Source organism: Barbatula barbatula (assembly GCF_947034865.1).
Source record: "Barbatula barbatula genome assembly, chromosome: 8".
NCBI lineage: Eukaryota > Metazoa > Chordata > Actinopteri > Cypriniformes > Nemacheilidae > Barbatula > Barbatula barbatula.
This window is the reverse complement of record NC_136771.1, coordinates 18,941,222-18,966,225: the sequence shown is the minus strand read 5'-3', so window position 1 is coordinate 18,966,225 and position 25,004 is coordinate 18,941,222. Positions and strand designations below refer to the sequence as shown.

At 40.2% G+C, this 25,004-nt stretch overlaps 2 protein-coding genes across 5 annotated transcripts; both read left to right on the top strand.

The window, feature by feature from the left end:
• The first annotated feature begins 258 nt into the window (after positions 1–258).
• Positions 259–8,300, top strand: ptpn9b (protein tyrosine phosphatase non-receptor type 9b). Of its 4 annotated transcripts, XR_013787066.1 has the most exons (14): positions 275–384; positions 1,774–1,917; positions 2,004–2,093; positions 2,789–2,913; positions 3,000–3,105; positions 3,380–3,490; positions 3,597–4,447; positions 4,589–4,685; positions 4,804–4,873; positions 4,983–5,061; positions 5,301–5,451; positions 5,598–5,805; positions 5,881–6,181; positions 7,764–8,300. XR_013787066.1 is itself a non-coding variant. In XM_079463098.1 (13 exons), exons 1-13 carry the CDS (start codon positions 352–354, stop codon positions 6,102–6,104), a joined length of 2,289 nt encoding a protein of 762 aa, XP_079319224.1. In that variant the 5' UTR covers positions 259–351; the 3' UTR covers positions 6,105–6,730. The 4 variants fall into 4 exon arrangements, 3 of the variants coding, with proteins under 3 accessions (XP_079319224.1, XP_079319226.1, XP_079319225.1); XM_079463098.1 differs by lacking the exon at positions 7,764–8,300 and having other exon boundaries at positions 259–384; positions 5,881–6,730; XM_079463100.1 differs by lacking the exon at positions 7,764–8,300 and having other exon boundaries at positions 375–563; positions 5,881–6,730.
• Positions 8,301–11,153: 2,853 nt separating this feature from the next.
• On the top strand, positions 11,154–13,051 carry phox2ba (paired like homeobox 2Ba). The gene is made up of 3 exons (XM_079461593.1): positions 11,154–11,463; positions 11,597–11,781; positions 12,147–13,051. Exons 1-3 carry the CDS (start codon positions 11,274–11,276, stop codon positions 12,411–12,413), a joined length of 642 nt encoding a protein of 213 aa, XP_079317719.1. The 5' UTR covers positions 11,154–11,273; the 3' UTR covers positions 12,414–13,051.
• Positions 13,052–25,004: the final 11,953 nt, after the last annotated feature.

The window sequence follows — 25,004 nt, the reverse complement described above, 5'->3', positions numbered from 1 at the left end:
ATGTTTTAGTACTTCAAGAAAATGTACCCAATAGATGATTATTTAGTTTTATAAATACACAGCTGCTAGCTAACTTACGAATACGACTATGCATGACATAACAAACAGATCCGATTATTTTCTTTTTAAATGTTTTATTAAGAAGCCAAATCGTCAAACGTACTTTTATACCTATAAGCAGTAGATCTTTCATCCCTGTACTAACTTTTTTACGGGTTTAACATGGGCGTGGCTTGAGGTTCCGCTATTCTGACCCTCACGCACGATGCGCGTTGACGTTGACGTGCACCGGCGGCGCGTTCCCGAAATCAGAGAGGGCGCGCCCGTAGACGTTGCTTCTCAGGCTTCAAGATGGCGGAAGCCTTGACAACTCAAGAGGAGGTGGTAAGATACCTTTTCACTAAACCTTTCGTCGAACCCTTGGCATTTCACGCTGAGCTGCCAGCAGCACTTTTGTACAATTTATTATGGTCATGTTTCATACAGACAATTTACGTGGCTGCCTTATGAAAAGTGATGTTAATGAGAAGCGCGGCCCTCTGGCTGTTTTTGAGGTAGCATAGGTAAATGCTAGCCTTGTTAGCTCGTCAGCGACGCTGAGTAGATTAATACGGTTCTTGATTATTTAACGTTTATTATCATGAATGGCTGTAATTTTTTGAGAACGTAGGTGTATTATATTTTTTAAATGATTTGTAAATTGTGTTGGACTTAACTCGAGTTATCTACCAGAAAGTATATTTAGGTTTAGGGCTGCGTTTCCAAAAAGCATCGTAACCTTAAATTGATCTAAAGCAAGTGTCAAGCCAGACACCGCATCTTAATCGCACTCCAGACATCTTTAAGCACATACGCATTCCCATGTCGCTGTAGTGAATTAACACGTTGAGCCGCGCTGATGCGTGCCAGCGTTGGAAAATGTGAGTGTTCTCACTTCTGTCTGTGTCACCCTGCGAACACTCAAATCTGATCCTGGATGTGCCATTTGTTCTCACTTGTTGAGGTATCTGTGTAATACAAGTGTAGCACACGATCTGTCAGCACGACCTGTCTGTCTCTCTTTACAGCTGTCAGCTCATCCTTCCTATCTTATGCTCATGCACTTTTCAGCTTTCAGTCGGGGATAGTGCTGACCTTAAAGGGATAGTTCACCCAAAAATGAAAATTCTGTCATCCTTTACTCACCCTTAGATTGTTCCAAACCCGTTTAAATATCTAGTTCTGCTAAACACAACGGGACATTTTTGGAAGAATGTCAGTAACTTAGCAGATCTCGTACCCTTTTGACTCCCGTAGTATTTATTTTATCCTACAATGGCAGTAAATGGGGTCCAAGGTCTGGGACATTTTTCTAAATATCTTCCTTTTTGTTTAGCAGAACAAAGAAATGTATACAGTCGTCTGTCATTTACTCACATTAACTTTGTGTTTTTCCAAATCTTTTCAAATGTCTTTGTTCTGATGAACACAGAAAGACATTTTGAAGAATGCTTCTAACCAGACAGTTTTTGCACCCTATTGACTACCATAGTAGTAGAGAAAATACAATGGTAGTCAAAAGTGCCCCAGAACTGTTCCCTTTAAGGCAAGCAATATGTTTGCAGTATTTTTATGCGAAATCTATTACAATAATAAAACCATATGAAGTGGGATAACTATATTGTTAAATCCGATGCAGGTAATCAGGATCTGGCAGCATCCATATACAACCATTGTAAAAAATGCATTACAGAAAAACGTCCACTATATACTGGATCTGTGTATGTGTGTCAGGCGGTGGAGGAGTTCCTGGCCAAGCTGAGGTGTTTGGAACGGTCTCAGAATGCAGATCTTGTCAGTCAGATGACAGCGGTTAAGTTCCTTATGGCACGCAAGTTTGATGTCTCTAGAGCCATAGACCTCTTTCAGGCTTACAAGGTACAGTAACATAGTGCTTGTTCTCTCTGATGATAGAATTCAGCGTCGCTTTACGTCTTATGCTTACAGTATGTGTATGTTTGCAGAACACCAGAATAAAGGAGGGCATCTACAATATTAACCCAAACGAAGAGCCTTTAAGGAGCGAATTACTGAGCGGGAAATTCACAGTTCTGGTGAGCACGTTTTTGTATGCATGTCAGCATTTGTCATTAGGTTTTGATGCTTTTACCCTATGCTTGTTGCTTCTGAGCATATTTATGCTTTTGAATAAGTGTTAAATAGAACATGTATTATGTATGATTTAAAAATGCTTTTGGAAATTGTTGCCTTTGTCAAAGAAGTGAAGACTTGATAAGTAACCCTGACCCCACTTTTCAGCTAACGTGGTTCAAATGTGGATTTGTTTGTCTCCATCAAAATAATTTTTGTTATCGTATTATACTAAAAACAGTGTCACCATGGTTCATATTCATAGTTCATGTAAATAAAGCACATAACAAAGGTCACCCTCATTGCTAAAGTGGGAGTGAAGAATGTTTAATCTTTGATCATACATCACATGCAAAACATTTCCATGACCTCTGTTTGGAGGTTACGGTTTGTTTTGGCCACTTTTGTAGTCCTGTTCATGATATATAGAATGTTTGCTCCAGTGTTTGTATGTTGTCCTTGATCTCTTCAGTATGTTCGAAGTAGAGATTTTGAAATATCAGATGTTAAAAATATGACGTTAAATTGACTCTTCTTTGTTTTGCTTGGATTGTGTGTCCTGTTTGTGTGTTCTAACTTTTGAGTGTTGCTGTTAATTTAATGTTAAGTTTGAGTAATGTTTGATGTCTGTGCATTAATTTGCCTTGTGTTGGTGTAGCCCGGTCGTGATGCAAGGGGTGCGTCTTTGGCACTTTTTACGGCACGTCTCCATCGGCCAGACCTCACTACCCACAAGGCCGTTCTTCAGGCCATTATATATCAGCTGGACAAGGCCATCGAAAGGTAAACCGATCAGGAGTCCCAAAAAATAACTTTGCTGAAATGAATTTAATGTTGTTACCATCTAAAAATAACTTTCCTCTCCCCAGTGTTCAGACACAGAGAGATGGGCTCATTTTCATCTATGATATGACTAACTCTACATATGCCAACTTTGACTATGAGCTTTGCGTCAAGATTTTGAATCTGCTTAAAGTAAGTGTAGTGTTGTCATAACTTAGTAGGATTTGGCTTTGGATCAATGGGTGTACATTTTTGCATAAACAAATCTACTGGGCATTTTGGTTAACATTATGCTACCTCTGAATGAAAAAAAGACATTTCAGTTGAAAAAACATATATTGATGTTTTTCAAAAGTTTCCCTTTATCTGAAATGTTCATGAGAACATTGCTTAATGGGCCGTCCTATGAGTAGAAATACCTCACTTGTGTATATCGTGTAACTGTATGTCTTTATTTGTCATTTAGGGGGCTTTCCCGGCTCGGTTGAAATGTGTCTTTATTGTATCATCTCCGCTGTGGTTCAGAGCACCCTTTGCGGTACTGCGTCTGTTTGTTAGAGAAAAACTAAGAGAAAGGGTATGTCTAGAGCTAAGCTGGATTCATACAAATAAATAGTATATAAAGCCACACTTTAGACCAATTATACCGCCTCTTTTTTGTGTTTGCATGGGTCTATCTGCAGGTGTGCACTTTAAAAGCTCACGAACTGGTTAATCACATCCCGATCAGCTCCCTTCCAGAACACTTGGGTGGCACATCACAGTATAGTCACGTTGCCTGGATCCAGTCCTGCATCAACTCCAGCTCCAACAACCCCAATAACTCTTCCTACGTCAATGCCGATTGCTTGGGCAGCTTGCTTCGCTCCTACTCCATGGAACACAGCCAGAACGCTGAGCCTTTAACTGCCAACCCAACAGCCCAGACAGGGGCCACCCTCCTGGGGGATGGACTGAACTCCAACTTGCCCATAATGGATGATGGCAATGCCAACGTGCAGAATCGCAGGACAACTGCGCACGAACATTGGAATGGCTCTATACTGCCAAGTTCAGGGGGCGTCACAGGGTCAAATGCCAATGTTGTCAATGGGCGTGGACGTCAGCCACCTCCACAGTCAGACACACCCCCAGATACGCCCCTGCATCAAAAACACACAGCTGGTGCCATAGGAACAGTAGGAGAATCAGCTATGGGAATGCAAGGAGCTGTGACATCACTGATTGACAGTAGGCAGGATGGAAGTGGTGCTGAGGACAGCCAACAGGATGTAGATTTTTTAGAAGAGGATGGTGTTCCACCCCTCCCGCAAAAGTCAAGGCCACCACCCCTCCATCACAGCACTGCATCAGATATGAGCTGGTTACCAGGGACATCAGAAACGGCGGTGTTGTCAGTGCATGAAGCTGAGCCAGGGGGAATGAGCGTGCAGGATCTGGTGCAGCACGTCAAACGCAAAAAGAAGAAAGGCATTTACCAGGAGTATGAGGAGATCCGCAAGGAGCCTCCTGCTGGGACATTTGACTATTCCAAGTAAGACAAAGGAGGATAGATGCAAAGAAAGAAAAGTGTAGAGTTGTAAGCTGAGAAATACATTCTGGGGAAAGGGCTGGTAAAACAAAATGTGTTTAACAAATGTTTGCGTGTATAAATAATGTGTATTTATTCTGACAGGAAACCCTCCAACCAGATAAAGAATCGTTACAGTGATGTCCTTTGCCTAGACCATTCACGTGTTCGAATCTGTCCGCTTCCTGATGAGGATGATGAGGTTAGTGTAATGGCGTTTTTTCCTTATGTTCTTTTATGTTCCATGTCTGTAGTGGGTGAGAGTGTTAAATTGATCAGTTACCTTCTATACATGACTTTCATTGGTGGTTTGCTTTCAGACGTCTGACTACATCAATGCAAGTTTCATGGACGGCTACAAGAGAAGTAATGCTTACATCGCTACTCAGGGTGAGACATGGTCTCTACACATAATGTTAAGAATAAAATACTTTTTAAAGTAGAAATGCATGATACATATTTGTAATGTTTTACAAGTTCTGGTTTTGGATGGTTTCAGGGCCTTTGCCAAAAACGTTTGGAGACTTTTGGCGAATGGTGTGGGAGCAAATGGTTTTAATCATAGTTATGACTACAAGGTTAGTTTTTTGCTATAATGTGATGCATTGTTTTTTTTACATTGTTATCGTCATCTTTTTTATTAATGTTATGCTGAAAACCCCAAAAGTGAAATATTTTAATTTCAATGAATACCACTGTGTCTGTCTTTCTTCACCGGCCTGTGAACGAATTTACAGATGGTTTTTATAACTGTATTTGTTTGTATTGTATCAGGAGGAAAACGGTGTATTGACTCTTGACCTTCTATTTATCTTAGAGTTGTAGAACGAGGCCGTGTGAAATGCGGACAGTACTGGCCTTTAGAAACTGGCCGCACAGAGGAATACGAGTACTTTTTGGTGAGAAATGTCCATATTGAGATGTTTCAAGATTTTAGGCTATCGCACCTGGAGCTCTTCAACACTCAGGTCAGTATATTTTTATCCCTGTTATCGTCCTGTCTGTTTCTCTTCCCATGTTTTCTTTCCTGTCTTGTTTGCCATGAAGATGAGTCAGATATGTCTCGAAGATTCTTATGAATGTATTGTTCACATGGCAAGCTTTTCTCTTCCAGACAGGAGAATGTAGAGAAGTGTCTCATTATCTCTACGTGAGCTGGCCAGACTTTGGTGTTCCAAAGTCAGCGTCAGCCATGTTGGATTTCCGAGCACACGTGAAGCAGAGACAAGAGACTATGTTACAAACACTGTATCCTGATTGGACAGGCCCCCCAGAGGGTCCCCCATTTGTGGTACACTGCAGTGCAGGCATCGGTCGAACAGGTGAGCTTATTCCTACTCATGTCATACCTCATATGTGCATTACATCCTGTCTAACTTCTCTTTGTCCACCTTCAGGCACGTTCTGTACTTTGGACATTTGTCTTTCTCGTCTGGAGGACATTGGGACGTTGGACATTAAACAGACGGTGCGTCGGATGCGGACGCAGCGTGCCTTCAGCATCCAGACGTGGGACCAGTACTACTTTTGCTTCAAAGCAGTGATCGAGTACGCCCAACAGAGTGGCCTCCTGCAGCCTGTAGAGTGGTCCGACACAGAGCTGGAAACCGACAGCGAGTGAATAAGAGGAACGGAACTCGGGACGAGAGGGCAGAGACACATGGAATGAAGTCGTCTTTTTCCCTCTCCTGGCCACAGGTAGACTCCATCACCTCCTATTTCTTTGTGTTCTGGTGAGGAAGATGAGGAGATAAAAAAGGAGGAGCAGGTTCTTTTGTCCTGCCACCTTTCAAGCCCTTCTTTTGCCTCTAATCCTGAGATTAGAGACTGTGGCTTGGTGTACGAGTTGTAGCAATTTTTTAATAAGTACTGACTTGCACATGTGGAATGACAAACTTGAAAAATCCAATTTATCTTATCTCATTTTTTACCTTCTCAAAGTGTTCAACATGGGGTTACATGCAGACTTTTTTAAGGTGTAAAAACGTAAAACTTGAATTCTTTTTCGTCACATTGGCATAGCATATTATGTGTGTTTAAATAGGTTCCAACCGTTTTCTGTCAATTGTTTTGTCATGTGTGTACTTCATTGTTAAACTAACCTTCAAGCCAAAGGTATGGTGTTGAATGCTTGGATGTTTCCGTAATGATAGTTGTGACCATGTATATCTTGTAACATACATTTATATATTGTGCATAACAGCCTTTGAAAAGCCTTTTTAATATAAATACTCTAAACTTTCTTCAAATTATGTGTATCTATATATAAATATATATATATATAAAGAATTTAAGTTTGTTGGGTTGAAGCAAAATGAAATCAGGAGAAAAACTATGCTATATGTAGTCTTTCTCGGTGACCGTTCTGGTCTTGCAGTTTTTATTTGCATCTGTTCTCTAACCGTAGTCCATGATAATCCATCAATTAGCCTTATTGCAGGACTTCTTTTCACAAAGAATCTCTGACAACAACAGACAACAATCCCAGTGCTCTACTAAACAGTGCCGTGTATAGAAAGTATCAATCTGGTTTTGAGTGTGATGGTAGCCGTTGGAGATTCTTTATGAATGCTACCCTGTAACCTTGAATCACTGCCTTGCTCCCTCTAAATTATGAACTGGTCTGTTTCATATTCTTTTGTTTGTAAAAGTCTTTCTACTACGGGCTTGCCCAAAGTATTTTGAGCCGTGCGGACACTGATTCTATGCTCACGTTTACCCAAGTTACAAACACCAAAGTGTTCCATACCAATGCAAATAGCTAATGTTTCAGTAATTGTTACTTCAAAAAAATATATAAATGTGTGACTTGGGGTCTTCAGCTGTGCATTGTGTGGACTCCTGGGGTCTAAAAGCCTCGGTTTTGTGCCTTCAAGCTTCCTTTAGAGTAAAGTGTAGATTCAGGCAAGGAGTGGAACAGCTGGTCTTGCATATAAATAGGGATTTGTTTTTAATCTCAGGGTATACTTGGTGTCTCAACCTCTGCATCTGCCTCTGGTATTTATCATTTCCAAAAAAACTAAAATACAAAAAAGTATACAAACTTTATTTTGACTTTTATACAGCATCATGTATTATATTATGTTTTTATTTATGTCTTTGTAAATCTTCTGCAGTATTGAAATTTGAATGTTGGTACGAAAAAAATGAACAGATTTAAACTGATAAGCTAAAGAAATCAAACACACGAAACAAAAAAGACTGATCAGCTTTTTCCATTTGTTCAGTGTGGAATTGTTACTCAATATTGTTGACTATATTGTATAAAGTCTGTTTCCAGATGCCTGTAGCAGCCCCTTTTGGATGCTGTGTGGACTGTTTAGGAGATTAAACGCAGCCAAAAGACTGAAACGGACACGTGATTGAACATCACGGCTGCCAAAAACAGTTTTTTTACTTTTTGCCAATCAACAGAAAAAAAAGATGTACACAAAACCAAAAAAGAAATGTATATTAACGTGAATGTTACGATTAGATTAAATCAACTCAAATCTTGGGAGACCTTTGGAATGCTTTCTCCTTTAATATCAATGCTTGTATGATGGCAGATGGTCGTGAATGTGTCCACTCACTTAATGTTTACTTGTTGACTGACTTTATCAAATGCAGGATAGGGCTCAAACTTGACTGTTTTATGCAGCTGATTCCTGCTTGAATGAGACTAATACTTCCAGTGGTTTATTAAAGACAGTCGGGAATGCAATGTGAGTTTTTACTTTTTTTGTTTTCTTTTGGTACCCAGAAGTTCTTGTGATTGAGTAATGGCCTTTTTACCTGACATCTGCAATAGTGTCGTAGTAAACATATTCTGAAACTGAGCATGTCTGTGTGTGGTAAATTTTTCACAAAGGAAATGCATTATTTTAGAATCTTTTTAGTCTGAATTAATGGATGAATAGACAAAATGGCAAAGACTCAGCCAATGATCAGCTCCAGGGAGATCAAAGAAAGTCTGATGTTACCTGTGAGTACTGTAAACGACTCCTATATGAAGCCTAGCTATCGACAAGAAGCCCCCGCAAAGTCCCATTGTTGAAAAAAAAACATGTGCTGAAGAGGTTACAGTATGCCAAAGAACACATTGACTGGCTAAAGAGACATGGCGCAGTATTTTGTGGACTGATGAAAGCAAGATTGTTCTTTTTGGGTCTGACGACCCATAGACACTGAATGCATGCCACAGTACTGTGTCACTGTGAAGACGGTGAAGCACGGTGGCGCAAGCATCATAAGGAGAACGTTTCTTCATTCTATGGTGTTGGGCCTATTTATCGGATTCCAGGGATTATGGATTAGTTTGAGTACATTAAAATACTTAGTGGTCATGTTGCCTTATGCCAAAGAGGAAATGCCCTTGAAATTGATGTTTCAACAAGACAAGGACCCCAAACACACCAGTAAGCGAGCAGCATCTTTGTTTCAGACCCAGAAGATTAACGTTATTAAGTGGCCAGCCCAATCTCCAGACCTTAATCCAATAGAAATTTGTGGGTTGACATCAGAAACGCTGTTTCTGAGGCAAAACCAAGAAATGCGGAGGAATTGTGGTCTGTAGTGCAATCGTCCTGGGCTGGAATATCTGTTCACAGGTGCCAGAAGTTGGTCGACTCCATGCAACACAGATGTGAAGCACTTCTCAGAAACCGTGGCTACAATAAATTCAGTGATTCAGAAGAAGGCTAAATCTTCAAGAATTCTTTTTCATTTTATACAGTAAATGTTTGACCTTGTGAAGAAAAATGCAGACACTGCTATTTGAACAGCCTAACATTCCTTTTTCTTCACTTGCTGTAGAGTAATAACAAATTTGATACTTTTTTTAATGTTTTGATTTAGAATAGATGTACAGTGTTCCCAATGCATCTGTAATAAGTTACTATAAGGATTTTGAGCTTTACTCACTTTTTGTAAACGCACGGCTATTATTTTGAACAAAACCATGTATGTCTGTTTTGTCTCCCTAATAGTTAAGCACAGTGCAGTTTTGTACGTTATGACGACAGTATAGGCCTTTAACATTTTGCTGACAGAAGTTACAAATGTCATTAAAGGATTACTGTAAATGGACACTCAAAATGTACCATGTGAAGATGATTCATTTTAAATATATCAATTGTTGTTAAAAAGTGAATTAACTTGTTAAACAACCAATTCTCATATTTTTCTCAACAAAGTCAACTGTGTTTAGTCAGAAGGCGTCATTTCCCTTTTATTAAATAGTTATGCTTCAAATTTTGTGCGTTGTGGTGTTTTAGCATATTTTGAATCGCATTATTTTAGGGTTTAGTGGTTCTGTTTCAGTTTTTGTAATTCCGGTAAATTATTATGGTAACACTTTACAATGAGCAAATTACTTAACAACTTTACAACTTAATTCTTAATGTTAAAACGAAATGTGAAAATTGTAATTTAATTGATAATAACGATATCCGCTTTATTATTAAGTGTTATTAGTAGGCCTATTACCAGTATTTTTTTAATTTAAATATAATTTTACTATTTTACTGTAAATTAAAAACGCGGTGGCTATAATAGCGTTATAGACCAAGGCCTGTTTACTCGATTATAACTGAATCGTCATGTTTCACCAGCTATATATTTCACCACCTAAAACGATACGTCAATTTACCTTCTGCTGTTTTATATAATTATGGGCACAGGACACAATTCTACAGTCTTCTCTAAAAGTGATTTATGGAGTTAATTGAAGTATTTATTAAAAATTAGACTGATTTATGAAACCCCCTTTTCTGTTTGACAACAACGAATTTGTGTTTTTTCATGGTTCATAAAACGATGCGATCTGTAACATAATAATAGAATGTGATTTATTATATATTATTTGCGCTATTGTTAACCCCAAATGTGCCCGTGGCAAAGTCGCGTCTACGCAGATGTCTCTTTTTAAATCTCCGGTACCAGCCGATGTTGTGACTAATCTTAATAGTTCTGTATTGTTCGACTGGTGCTCTTGTGTACCATGCTCATAACGTTATGATGGATGGGGTGCAAGCTCACGGGTCCTTTGAGCAGCTCCGCGTGACGTCCGTTTATCGGGCACAAAGACCTCGTGGATATTTGCATCAAAAGCCACTCCATCATCTCCCGTCTCTCTTTTCCACTTACATATACACTTACAGAACACAACGACTGTTTAACCCAGCTCGAGTCAAATGTCACACGAGGTCAAACCACGTATAGAAACAAATGAAGAGTTTGCTTCCAAAATGAGATCACTTTTTTATTACGTTATCATGTTTTTATTGTGTTGGTTGCATTTGGCTGAAATCGAACAAAGCAACTACTGTATGATACATACTTATTGGAATGCACTGTATGAGAGTTTTAACCACCTCATTTTGGAACCAAACTCTTCAAATAAATGTAGACAAATAATTAGAAATGAAAAAAAACATTCTTAAACTTATAATGCCAAAATGTGCATGACACAACTGAGGGTGTCATGTTGTCGCTAGCTCATTTTTATGTATTTATTATTCATATTTATTTATTAATAAATAAAAATAAATAAATGGTAAACCTAATAGCAGGAGTAGGCTACTAATGCAATAATAGGATGGAAATAAATCATTAGGCAACAGTCTGATATGATGCAGGTGGAAGCACAATAGAGACATGTGTCAAAAGCATAACAATAAGGCCCACCGCCACGTGTCACTGACCGATTTAATGAAGTCTGAACTGAACTTTAGGCCTAATAAAAACCCCTCAGACGCGTAAGACCATTTCAGATGAGTGCCAGTGAGAGACGAAAGACTAGCCTGATAACATGGACTACACATATCTAGCTTCTGCATATGAGTCCGGGATCGACACAGGCCGAACCTGTAATCGCTCCACGGAGTTAAATTCATGTGGTCAGCCCGCAGATTTTCAATATAACAGGTGCAATTTAGGTGCTTCGACCCATTTCATTGCGCCAGGATCCTGCTCTCATCAGTCCTCTCACTATATAACAGGTTGGTTTGCGTCTTCTTAACCTTTTAACTTTGTGCGATACATTACATTTGCCTTCGAGCAATGAATTATGACCTGACGCTTTTTTCACTGATGCCAAAACTAAGGTTGTTTCATATTTGCCTGTTCTTTCAGTTCATAATCTCTTGACGTATGAGCGAGGGATCCAGGAGAAGCGCAAACAGAGACGCGTCCGCACTATCTTCACCAGCTCGCAGCTGAAAGGGCTTGAGCGCATTTTCGCGCAGACGCATTATCCAGACATCTACACGCGAGAGGAGCTCGCGCGGGAGATTCATCTCACTGAAGCTCGTGTCCAGGTGTCTGTGCTTTTGTTATCTTGTTTATCTCATATATTATGTATTTACAAGGACTTTAGTGAGGCCCGTTTTAATAGCGCGAGGTTGCTGCTTGTGTCCATAATTAATACGTAGCCTAATAACGTTCATATGAAAGTGATATCAATAAAAAGCACACTTAAGATGTCTGGAGAATTGAGTGACCACATGAGCACGAGGACAACAAACCAAACCTTTACAAAATGAGGAGCCATTCGAACGCATTATGTGAAATAATACATTAACGATAACCCACGAGAAAAGGAACCTGTGGGGCTTTGGTTTGTTAAGGGTAACGATTGAACACGGGGAGTGAAATAATCTTTTTTTTCTTATTTTTTGGTCAGGTGTGGTTCCAGAACAGACGCGCAAAATTTCGCAAACAAGAGCGTGCATCCACATGGGGTGCGTGTGCGACCCCTGCCAAAGTGCGCAGCCCGACTTCTATTGAAAACACCAAAACGATGACAGTGCCTCGCCCGGACAGCACACGACCCAATCTAAGCCGAGACCGAAAGCCGGACGACAACCATCTCATTAAGGGACAGGCTACAGATGAGCCGCCCCTGACAGGAGTTCCTTTCGTTGAAAAGCATCGGTCAAGCGTTCCCTGAAAAACTAATTGGCTTTGGGCGAAATAGGACATATTGACCTTATTTCAAATTCTGGAAATAAAAGGAATATTTTCGTTGTCCACGTGTGACCACTAAGGAACAGTTTAGCGCATGGAAGTGGACATTGACCGTTTTGCTACGTGGTATTTGTTTAACATTTATATTTTATTTTAATGTTTTAAAGACAATATTTGCAGTTGGACAGAAAGCGTTTCGTCGGTTACCCAGCATCACCTCCAGGCGGCGTCTTTTCACCCCAATCCTGTTTGATCACAAACGTACAGCAGAGAGCAGCAAAGAAAGCTGAAATGTATTTCTAAAACAAAATAGTATGCAGAATAACACTGTGAAATGTCTCAATGTCAGACAGGTAAATAAACGTTAGTGCTTCTTTTTAAAGCAACCTTTGATAAAGCTGGTTTTGAGTAGTTTAAAGTATGTTTAACCTGTATCTGTAACTGCCTTTTTAATAGAAGAATTGTGTGTGTAAAAAAATGCTGTGGGCAAATTGGAGCATGAGGCTGGAAACTGAAGGGTTTTACAGCCTATATTTGTCCAAAAGCTCTATGTGTGTCTATTGTTTAGGAACGTTTTCGGCTAGTTTTGCCTCAGGACAGATATAAGAGATAAGATCATGTGATGTCCCACAAAAACAGACAATTTACAATTTTGCAGATGCATAAACAACTGCATGGAAAGCAATTTTACATTTGGAGATGTGGCTTAAGTTATTTTGCATATGTGACCCTGGACAACAAAACCAGTTTTACGGGTCAATTTTTTTAAATTGAGATTTTTACATCAAACGGAATAGTAAGCTTTTTATTGATACATGGGTTGTTAAGATGGGGCAATATCTGGTGGAGATACAAGAGTGTAAAACTCTCGAAGTAAAGGGTGCAAAAAATGTAAATATTGAGAAAATCGCCTTTGAAGTTGTTAATCCGAGGCACTGTAGCAGGCCATCCACTCACAAAAATAAAGTTTTTATATATTTTGGGTTGAAAATTTACAAAATATCTTTATGGAACATGATCTTTACCTAATATCCTAATTATTTTTGGCATAAAAGAAAAATCTATAATTTTGACTCACGCAAAGTATTTTTGGCTTTTACTAAAAATGTTCCTGTGCTACTTAAGACTGGTTTTGTGATCCAGGGTCACATATGTCAAGCCCGTAGCCAGGGGGGTTCGAACAAACCCCCCCTCATTGCCAAAGGTCCAGAATTTAAGTCTGTTTTTTTATGTGATTATTGTCATCATTGTTTTAATCAATGCTTGTGACAAATTTCTGGGTTTCTGTTTCAATTAATATGATTATTATTGCAGGACGCGTGTGTGTGCATGCGCAGACAGAGAGAGTTCTCGCAATACACTTTTCAAAGCAACGTGAAGAAGCATCGCCTCTGAATGAAGCGGGGGAGGGGTTATATATATATATATATATATATATAAATGAATGTGGCCCGCCCACAGATTTGGACCGGCCCTCTGAACAATGACTTATAGTGTGTTCACACCAAACGCGAATGAAGCGTTAAGCGCGAGTGATTAACATGTTAAGTCAATGCAAAGATGTGATGACCTGCGAATGACGCGAGTTGAAAAATCAGAACTTTGGCGAAAATTCGCGCAGCGTTAACCAATCAGGAGCTTGCTCTAGTAGGGCCGTGAGCGAGCGTCAGAATATTGGATTTCAGCCCAAATTTCTCTAAGTTACTCACATAGCCTAATAATTTGTTAAATTCATAACGTACCATTGGGATAGAACTGACGCGCGAACCATCGGAAAATTTCAAAGAGACGACAAAATGGCCAAGCGGTTGGGAAAGAGAAAGGTTAATTAATATGCATAAGAAAATGTTTTGAATTTGAGTAGCACTAAACTACTAACTATTAATAAACTATTATACCATTAGGAGGCATCATGAATACATTTCAAATCATAATTAAATCTCCACAATAATTCAAGTAGTACCTCCGGCCCATGTAATTTTCTGTTACAAACCGACCCGGCCCCCCATTAAAGACAGGGAGAATTATGTGGCCCTTGCAGAAAAAAGTTTGGGGACCCCTGGTCTACAATATAAACGTTGCGTAATTATAATAATAAAACATAGCAAAGAGGCATTGACAGAGAGTCAAGAAATTATGATGATAAGAATTATTATTAATATTTCAGTAAAGTTCATTAAATCTATTCCGTCTATTCTTTAAACTTATGAACTGTGTATGAACTGACGAAAGTGTTACATGAGGAAGCAATTTGACAACAATGCAATCAATATTTTAGGTGCATCAAAAAGCATGCTGGTTAAGATACCAGCAGACAAACTAATCCATCAGAAATTAGTGCATAAAAGGTCACCAAAATGAAGTATTTGCATAATTAAATACAAAAGGGAGGAGAAAAACTGCAAAAAGGTTCTCTTTTGGAACTGGCTGGCTACGGACCTGCAATTGATAATATAGGAAACAGCAGAGATTTGTGTCATAATCATTTGCATGGATGTACCAAAGCATTTGCAACTTGTTCAAAGAAATGAGAAAATGCTTGTTTGACGTGCACAAGTGACACAATGATGTGAGGTTGAACAAGAAATTTTGAGAATTTCAAATCTGATCTGAGAAATGTAGCAAATTGACTGTATTTAAAGTGGGTGGGGGTACTTTTGGGGCAGTTTTGTTTCACCTAAGTGTCCCATTTCCACCCCTCTCAAAAAGGGAATATCCAAAATCAGAATCAGTAGCAAGCAGAGGTCGAGGCAGGCAGCAGAGAATCACAGTTAACATAAACAATCCAAGATGATACACGGTAGAAAACAAACACAGGGAAATGCAGTGTGAGACAAGACAAAACTTTGCAGTGTATGAATGAGTGAACAAGGTATAAATAGACAGATGAATGGGGTGATGAGACACAGGTGAATGCAATCAGTGAGAATGAGTCCGGGCAGTGAGTTATGGGGAATGTAGTTCGTGAGTTCGTGAATAGTCTGATGTGGAGTGCCCTCTGGTGGTTCTCAAGGGCACTCCAGCTGGTGACCGTTACACTTACATCTGGACCAGCCCGTGCATCCCTGTCTGCCCCCTGGTTATCTGATGTACCACGTGAGCATCGCCCCAGCCTCCGGTCAGCTGAGAGAAAATGGCACAAGTCAAAAGACCATACTGACCTCTCTCTCTACCAGTCTCTTCTCTCTAGTTTCTCCGTTGACGTCACCTCAGCAAACACTGATTATAACCACTCGAAGATCAGCAACTCTCCTGACTCTCGCACACTCTTAAAAACCTTCTCTGCTCTCCTCTGTTCGCCTGCTCCCACACCTTCATCGGAGTTAACGGCTGATGATTTTGCATCGTGCTTCGTAAAGAAAACTACCGCCATCAACAGCAAATTTTCTACACCACCATTACCCGCCTTTTCTCCTCTGTCTGAATCTGATGTTTCCAAGGTCATTGGTTCCAACCACCCTACCACCTGCCCACTGGATCCCATCCCCACCCATCTCCTCCACGCCATCTCTCCAGCAGTTGTGCCTGGTCTGACCCACATCATCAACTCTTTGCTCACCACTGGGACATTTCCCACTGTGTTCAAAGAGGCCTGCATCACACCGCTACTGAAGAAACCCACTCTCAACCTTACACTGCTAGAACACTACAGGCCGGTGCAGTGTGTGAAAACGCATATCTTCATTCAAAATGTAGATGACTGATTTTAACCTCTAATTATTTTCTGTCTTCTTAAAAAAGATTCTGTCTTCTTAAAAAAGCTTCTTAGCTTTGTATACTGTGCTAGGCTTTAATGGACTGGATTTAATGCACTTATGCATTTTGTTGCCTATATTGTTATAATTGCTTCCAATGTTTCCTCGTCTGTAAGTCGCTTTGGATAAAAGCTTTGCTAAATGACTAAATGTAAATTTAATGAAATGTGTAATGTCATGTGCAATGTGTAGTGTGTGGCCTTGAAATGTTTGCATGTCTACGTAATCATGAAAAAATGCTTCTTGAGACACACAGTGTTGCTTCTTTGCATGCATCAAACGAATTGTTTCTGGCTATATGCATCCATGCATCAGTTAGAGAGGGGTGGAAATGGGACACTTGGGTGAAACAAAACTGCCCCAAAAGTACACTTTAAAAACTGTTTTTTCTAAGTCAATTTGGTACATTTCTCAGATCAGATTTGAAATTCTCAAAACTTCTTGTTCAATCCTTACATCCTTGTGTCACTTGTGCACATCAAACAAGCATTTTCTCATTTCTTTGAACAAGTTGCAAATGCTTTGGTATATCCATGCAAGTGATTATAACACAATTCTGTGCAGATTCCTACATTATCAATTGCTTATGTCATGTTGATCAAAATGCATTATAATGGGTCTCTGTTGAATAGTATAATCCCCCATGACATTTAAGCACTAGTTTTACAATATACAGTGAGTATACTTCAAGTAAACAGTGGCATTTTATTTTACTCAATTTAGTGTTTTGCATTACTATATTCTTTCCACATAGGACTGCAAGACAACTTCACTGGGTTGCAGACGGCCCCTTTTCACACCTAAACAGTCTTTTGACACTCTCTACAGGGATCTCATCCCTGAACAAGAGAGGGGGCAGATTGGAGATGACCTGCCAAAGTACGTGTTGTTTGGGACAATGTCAGTTTCCATCACTCCAACATCATCAGGCAATGGTTTGCGCCCCACAACAGGATGCTGGTGGAGTTCCTCTCACCCTACTCAACCCCGTTGAGGAATTTTTCTCAGCATGAAGTATATGATCGCCAGCCGCATACACAGATGACCCTTCTGGCTGCCATTGGTGTAACGTGTGATGACACGGCAGAGGCTGGATTAGACACTCTGAAAGATGATTTTCACGCTGTATCGCAAGAGAAGATATTTGCTGTGATGTGGATGAGAATCCGTTGCCCAAAAGTCAGGAACGTCAGGAGGTGTAGGAAGACTGCACTGTAATTCCACTGCACTGCATGTACAGTTTTCCCTAAGGAGATTGTCTTATGTTCAGATTTCTACATTTGTTTGTGCTATGCAGTGCTGTCTTTTCCTGTCTGCATCGCAATGACACTGTCTGTCAATAAATTATTGTACAAACAGTAAAAGCTTTAACGTGAATCATGTGCCGTCTCTTGCAATCAAACAATCAAAACCAGAAATGCACTTACTGTTTTGCAAATGTCAAGGATGATTTGAGAAATGCTCCACTCATCACTCTCAGGTCACTCCGCTGCACACGTCTGATCACTTCTTTATCTCCCCCGACCTCACCGCTCTAGACAACGCAGATGTCTTACCGCTGGTCACTTTCCGGCGCTACCTACGGTCCCTCCCTCCTGATTTTCCTCTGCTGTCTTGTCTGCACTCCCCCCCCTCTGAGGAGCTCTCTCTTTTGAATACCAACAGTGCCACAGACACTCTGTGTTCAACGCTTACATCCTGCTTGGACAACCTATGCCCTCTTACATCTGGACCAGCCCGTGCATCCCTGTCTGCCCCCTGGTTATCGGATGTACCACATGAGCATCGCGCCAGCCTCCGGTCAGATGAGAGAAAATGGCACATCAAAAGACCAAACTGACCTCTCTCTCTACCAGTCTCTTCTCTCTACTTTCTCCGTTGACGTCACCTCTGCAAAAACTGATATTAAGCACTCGAAGATCAGCAACTCTACTGACTCTCGCACACTCTTAAAAACCTTCTCTGCTCTCCTCTGTCCGCCTGCTCCCACACCTTCATCGGAGTTAACGGCTGATGATTTTGCATCGTGCTTCGTAAAGAAAACTACCGCCATCAACAGCAAATTTTCTACACCACCATCACCCGCCTTTTCTCCTCTGTCTGACCCTTCTGGCTGCCTTGGATGTAACGTTTGATGACATCACAGCTGATCACAACAAATATCTTCTCTTGCGATACAGCGTGAAAATCATCTTTCAGAGTGTCTAATCCAGCCTCATATACTTTTAATCTTCATGCTGAGAAAAATTCCTCAACGGGGTTGAGTAGGGTGAGAGGAACTCCACCAGCATCCTGTTGTGGGCCGCAAACCATTGCCTGATGATGTTGGAGCGATGGAAACTGACATTGTCCCAAACTAACACGTACTTTGGCAGGTCATCTCCAATCTGCCCCCTCTCTTGTTCAGGGATGAGATTCCTGTAGAGAGTGTCAAAAGACTGTTTAGGTGTGAAAAGGGGCCGTCTGCAACCCAGTGAAGTTGTCTTGCAGTCCTATGTGGAAAGAATATAGTAATGCAAAACACTAAATTGAGTAAAATAAAATGCCACTGTTTACTTACATTTATTCATTTGGCAGACGCTTTTATCCAAAGCGACTTACAAGTAGTTTTTTTACAGTGACACATTACTGCAGAGCAATCAGGGGTAAGGTGCCTTGCTCAAGGGCACTTCAGTCATGACCTGCTGGCCCTGAGATTAGAACTGGCAACCTTCTGATCACAAGCCCAACTCTCTAACCACCAGACCACAGCTGACCCCTTGAAGTATACTTACTGTATATTGTTAAACTAGTGCTTAAATGTCGTGGGGGATTATACTATTCAACAGAGACCCATTATAATGCATTTTGATCAACATGACATAAGCAATTGATAATGTAGGAATCTGCACAGAATTGTGTCATAATCATTTGCATGGATGTACCAAAGCATTTGCAACTTGTTCAAAGAAATGAGAAAATGCTTGTTTGATGTGCACAAGTGACACAAGGATGTAAGGTTTGAACAAGAAGTTTTGAGAATTTCAAATCTGATCTTAGAAATTTACCAACTTGACTTAGAAAAAACTGTATTTAAAGTGGTCGGGGGTACTTTTGGGGCGGTTTTGTTTCACCCAAGTGTCCCATTTCCAACCTCTCAATCTAATGCATGGATGCATATAGCCGGAAATAATTCGTTTGATGCATGCAAAGAAGCAACACTGTGTGTCTCAAGAAGCATTTTTTCATGATTACGTAGACATGCAAACATTTCAAGGCCACACACTACACATTGCACATGACATTACACATTTCATTAAATTTACATTTAGTCATTTAGCAAAGCTTTTATCCAAAGCGACTTACAGACGAGGAAACATTGGAAGCAATTATAACAATATAGGCAACAAAATGCATAAGTGCATTAAATCCAGTCCATTAAAGCCTAGCACAGTATACAAAGCTAAGAAGCTTTTTTAAGAAAACAGAATCTTTTTTAAGAAGACAGAAAATAATTAGAGGTTAAAATCAGTCATCTACATTTTGACTGAAGATATGCGTTTTCACACACTACACCGGCCTGTAGTGTTCTAGCAGTGTAAGGTTGAGAGTGGGTTTCTTCAGTAGCGGTGTGATGCAGGCCTCTTTGAACGCAGTGGGAAATGTCCCAGTGGTGAGCAAAGAGTTGATGATGTGGGTCAGACCAGGCACAACTGCTGGAGAGATGGCGTGGAGGACATGGGTGGGGATGGGATCCAGTGGGCAGGTGGTAGGGTGGTTGGAACCAATGACCTTGGAAACATCAGATTCAGACAGAGGAGAAAAGGCGGGTGATGGTGGTGTAGAAAATTGGCTGTTGATGGCGGTAGTTTTCTTTACGAAGCACGATGCAAAATCATCAGCCGTTAACTCCGATGAAGGTGTGGGAGCAGGCGAACAGAGGAGAGCAGAGAAGGTTTTTAAGAGTGTGCGAGAGTCAGTAGAGTTGCTGATCTTCGAGTGGTTATAATCAGTTTTTGCAGAGGTGACGTCAACGGAGAAAGTAGAGAGAAGAGACTGGTAGAGAGAGAGGTCAGTTTGGTCTTTTGACTTGTGCCATTTTCTCTCAGCTGACTGGAGGCTGGCGCGATGCTCACGTGGTACATCCGATAACCAGGGGGCAGAAAGGGATGCACGGGCTGGTCCAGATGTAAGAGGGCATAGGTTGTCCAAGCAGGATGTAAGCGTGGAACACAGAGTGTCTGTGGCACTGTTGGTATTCAAAAGAGAGAGCTCTTCAGAGGGGGGGAGTGCAGACAAGACAGCAGAGGAAAAGCAGGAGGGAGGGACCGTAGGTAGCGCCTGAAAGTGACCAGCGGTAAGACATCTGCGTTGTCTGGAGCGGTGAGGTCGGGGGTGACAAAGAAGTGATCAGACGTGTGCAGCGGAGTGACCTGAGAGTGATGAGTGGAGCATTTCTCGAATCATCCTTGACATTTGCAAAACAGTAAGTGCATTTCTGGTTTTGATTGTTTGATTGCAAGAGACGGCACATGATTCTGTTTGTACATTAATTTATTGACAGACAGTGTCATTGCGATGCAGACAGGAAAAGACAGCACTGCATAGCACAAACAAATTTAGAAATCTGAACATAAGACAATCTCCTTATTGAAACATGTACATGGAGTGCAGTGGTATTACATTGCAGTCTTCCTACACCTCCTGACGTTCCTGTCTTTTGGGCAACGGATTCTCATCCACATCACAACAAATATCTTCTCTTGCGATACAGCGTGAAAATCATCTTTCAGAGTGTCTAATCCAGCCTCTGCAGGCATTGTTGTGGAAAATTGATCTTGTAGTCTCAAAAAATTGCTCAAACAAAGAAGGTCCCATAGTTATAGTAAAACTGGTGCAGGGGGGTTTGTCTGTTACACCAATCAGGTAAATTCCCGTTATCTCTTATTTTTAATGACCAATAACCCTGTTTCTGCCACCAATAGATCCCAGGCAACAGGATACGTTTTTAATCGTGGAATCATGGTTGGTGCATAAACAAATAATTTATATGCCCATATTCGGACACTTTTCCGGTTCTCTTCCGGCAAAACAACTTGGTGAACTCATAATGCATCCTTGGCCATGTGTAATAACTCATAAGGTGTCCTTGGCCATATGCAATAAACTGGATTTGTTTACCAAAATGTGTGTGGGGTACGTGCAGGTATTCTATGTAAAAAGTGTTTTCTTCATGTCGTTCTCTAAACTTTATTTGAACCTTAGGCCTCAAGCGTCTAGGCCTCACAGACATCACTGGATTTTATATTGCTGTAAACTGTTGAAAATTATTCTTAAACATGCTATATAAGTATTTTTATGTAAGTAACAGGTATACTGATTGTACCATTAAGTAATTAAAACATCTTGGTCATTTGCTCACAATCATCTTGAATTAAATGTGCTCACAATCATCTTGACTTAAATGTGGTAATATGGTTTCTGATTATATCACTAATAAGATTATATCACTAATAACTAATAACTAATAGTCTATTCTATTGTTCCTATGAATACTTCTTAATGTAGAACGAAATGATATGTAAAAGGAAATAGTCAAATGCATGCATAAATGTAGATATATGTCAACGAAAATACTCAATAGCATCAGCTGTGATGTCATCACACGCTACATCCATGGCAGCCAGAAGGGTCATCTGTGTATGCGGCTGGTGATCATATACTTTTAATCTTCATGCTGATAAAAATTCCTCAATGGGGTTAAGGAATGGAGAGTAGGGTGAGAGGAACTCCATCAGCATCCTATTGTGGGCTGCAAACCATTGCCTGCTGATGTTGGAGCGATGGAAACTGACATTGTCCCAAACTTACACGTACTTTGGCAGGTCATCTCCAATCTGACCCCTCTCTTGTTCAGGGATGAGATCCCTGTTGAGAGTGTCTAAAAACGTGACAAGACGTTCTGTTTTGTATGCGTTAGCACACCATTCTAAGACATAGTAGCACCCATGGTTATATTCCCGGCCCTCCTGTTTAGGTGGGAAAAGGGGCCGTCTGCAACCCAGTGAAGTTGTCTTGCAGTCCTATGTGGAAAGAATATAGTAATGCAAAACAGTAAATTGAGTAAATTAAATGCCACTGTTTACTTATAGTATACTTACTGTATATTGTAAAACTAGTGCTTAAATGTCGTGGGGGTTTATACTATTCAACAGAGACCCATTATATTGCATTTTGATCAACATGACATAAGCAATTCAAGCCCGTAGGCAGGGGGGTTCGAACAAACCCCCCCCTCACTGCCAAAGGTCCAGAATTTAAGACTGTTTTTTATGTGATTATTGTCATCATTGTTTTAATCAATGCTTGTGACAAATTTCTGGGTTTCTGTTTCAAATTAATATGATTATTATTGCAGGACGCGTGTGTGTGCATGCGCAGACAGAGAGAGTTCTCGCAATACACTTTTCAAAGCAACGTGAAGAAGCATCGCCTCTGAATGATGCGGGGGAGGGGTTATATATATATATATATATATATAAATGAATGTGGCCCGCCCACAGATTTGGACCGGCCCTCTGAACAATGACTTATAGTGTGTTCACACCAAACGCGAATGAAGCGTTAAGCGTGAGTGATTAACATGTTAAGTCAATGCAAAGATGCGATGACCTACTTGCGGCGCGATTCGCGCGAATGACGCGAATTGAGCGTTCGCGTGATTCGCAAGAGTTGAAAAATCTGAACTTTGGCGAAAATTCGCACAGCGTTAACCAATCAGGAGCTTGCTCTAGTAGGGCCGTGAGCTAGCGTCAGAATATTGGATTTCAGCCCAAATTTCTCTAAGTTACTCACATAGCCTAATAATTTGTTAAATTCATAACGTACCATTGCGATAGAACTGACGCGCGAACCATCGGAAAATTTCAAAGAGACGACAAAATGGCCAAGCGGTTGGGAAAGAGAAAGGTTAATTAATATGCATAAGAAAATGTTTTGAATTTGAGTAGCACTAAACTACTAACTATTAATAAACTATTATACCATTAGGAGGCATCATGAATACATTTCAAATCATAATTAAATCTTCACAATTATTCAAGTAGTACCTCCGGCCCATGTAATTTTCTGTTACAAACCAACCCGGCCCCCCATTAAAGACAGGGAGAATTATGTGGCCCTTGCAGAAAACTATTTGGGGACCCCTAGTCTACAATATAAACGTAGCATAATTATAATAATAAAACATAGCAAAGAGGCATTGACAGAGAGTCAAGAAATTATGATGATAAGAATTATTATTAATATTTCAGTAAAGTTCATTAAATCTATTCCGTCTATTCTTTAAACTTATGAACTGTGTATGAACTGACGAAAGTGTTACATGAGGAAGCAATTTGACAACAATGCAATCAATATTTTAGGTGCATCAAAAAGCGTGCTGGTTAAGGTACCAGCAGACAAGCTAATCCAGCAGAAATTAGTGCATAAAAGGTCACCAAAATGAAGTATTTGAACCTCATAATTAAATACAAAAGGGAGGAGAAAAACTGCAAAAAGGTCCATTTTTTGAAAAAAAGAACCTCTCCTTTCAACTGGCTGGCTATGGACCTGTATGTGGATTTAAATTTTTTGTCTACAGCAGACAACCTAGTAAATGTACACTATTACAGAATGACACGGATCTGATTTCTGGCTTTCTAAAAAATGAAATATAACCCGGTTTCAATGGTTTGCTTGCGTGCTACTTTGAGATATGGAGTTTGACCTCGCCGTCACTTGAGAGAGCATGTCTGAACTGGTCCTATCAAGACTCATGGAGGGAATTGTTTCTGCAGCTTGTACATGCATGCATTTTATTGAACTCTCATGTTTGATGGGATTATCATATCTAATCTGAATAAAGGTATGGGTATCTGGAAAAGAGAGTTTAAGGAAGGTTGTTGAACAATGATCACAGTTGATGGGTAGGCGGTTGACACAAAGATCACGCTCGTCCTGAACTTACAATTACAACTTAATTGTAAGCAAAATAACAATTAAGAAAAATCTTCAAAGCGTCCTACTTAAAACACGTTTTGAGCGTGATACAGAAATATACATTCAGTTTCTCAGTCTGCATTTACAGTGCACTTGCACAGTTTTTATATGAGCGTAAAACAAACACACATGTTAGAACACACCTCAGGAATTCAATTTACCCTGACCTGTAAGATGAATTGCCTTCTGCAATTTGTGGGGTCAGAGTTCACATCATAAAGTCTCACCCTCCCCCATACACACAAGACCTGTAAGAGCACAGATGGTTAAAGCCTTCATTCCCCTTTTCTATGGTGAAGGATGATGTAACAATATAACAGTCTAGACATTGGACAGCTGCTAGTTATCTACATCTCATGCTAAATTAAAGTTCATAAAAAATGGCTGAAGTTCCTGTAGGTGCACCTACCTTAATGAATTAATTCGGACAACATTTACAAATGGGAACTTTGCATAAATATTTATTTTCCAATGTCAAATAAAGTCTGTTGGCACGTGCATATCATTTTAATTGAAACTTTAAACATGAAAACTCTTTGAGTGCATTCAGGAAATCTAAAAAACGATATTAAAGTTATTAAACATTTACTAGACTATATTCTAAATTCATATTTACACCTGCTGTCAGAGGAAAGTGTGGAGTAATTAAACCCTGAAACGTGTTAGCGTTTGCTTTCAGTCACGCTCTCTCCCCGACTCGGGAAACGGGAATGCATTTCCTGTGGTCCGCTCGCTGATTGGTCCGCTCTCTTCCGGGCAGACGCCGATTGGACGAGCACGCTCGACATCTGGAAGGGAGT

Excerpts from the sequence above, each read along its gene's own strand:
- ptpn9b (XM_079463098.1), top strand. The coding sequence starts at position 352 with ATGGCGGAAGCCTTGACAACTCAAGAGGAGGTG. Across the intron at positions 4,448-4,588 it reads GGGACATTTGACTATTCCAA|GAAACCCTCCAACCAGATAA; the intron begins GTAAGACAAAGG and ends TTATTCTGACAG. Across the intron at positions 5,806-5,880 it reads TGCAGGCATCGGTCGAACAG|GCACGTTCTGTACTTTGGAC; the intron begins GTGAGCTTATTC and ends GTCCACCTTCAG.
- phox2ba (XM_079461593.1), top strand. The coding sequence starts at position 11,274 with ATGGACTACACATATCTAGCTTCTGCATATGAGTCCGGGATCGACACA. Across the intron at positions 11,464-11,596 it reads GTCCTCTCACTATATAACAG|TTCATAATCTCTTGACGTAT; the intron begins GTTGGTTTGCGT and ends CTGTTCTTTCAG. Across the intron at positions 11,782-12,146 it reads TCACTGAAGCTCGTGTCCAG|GTGTGGTTCCAGAACAGACG; the intron begins GTGTCTGTGCTT and ends TTTTTTGGTCAG.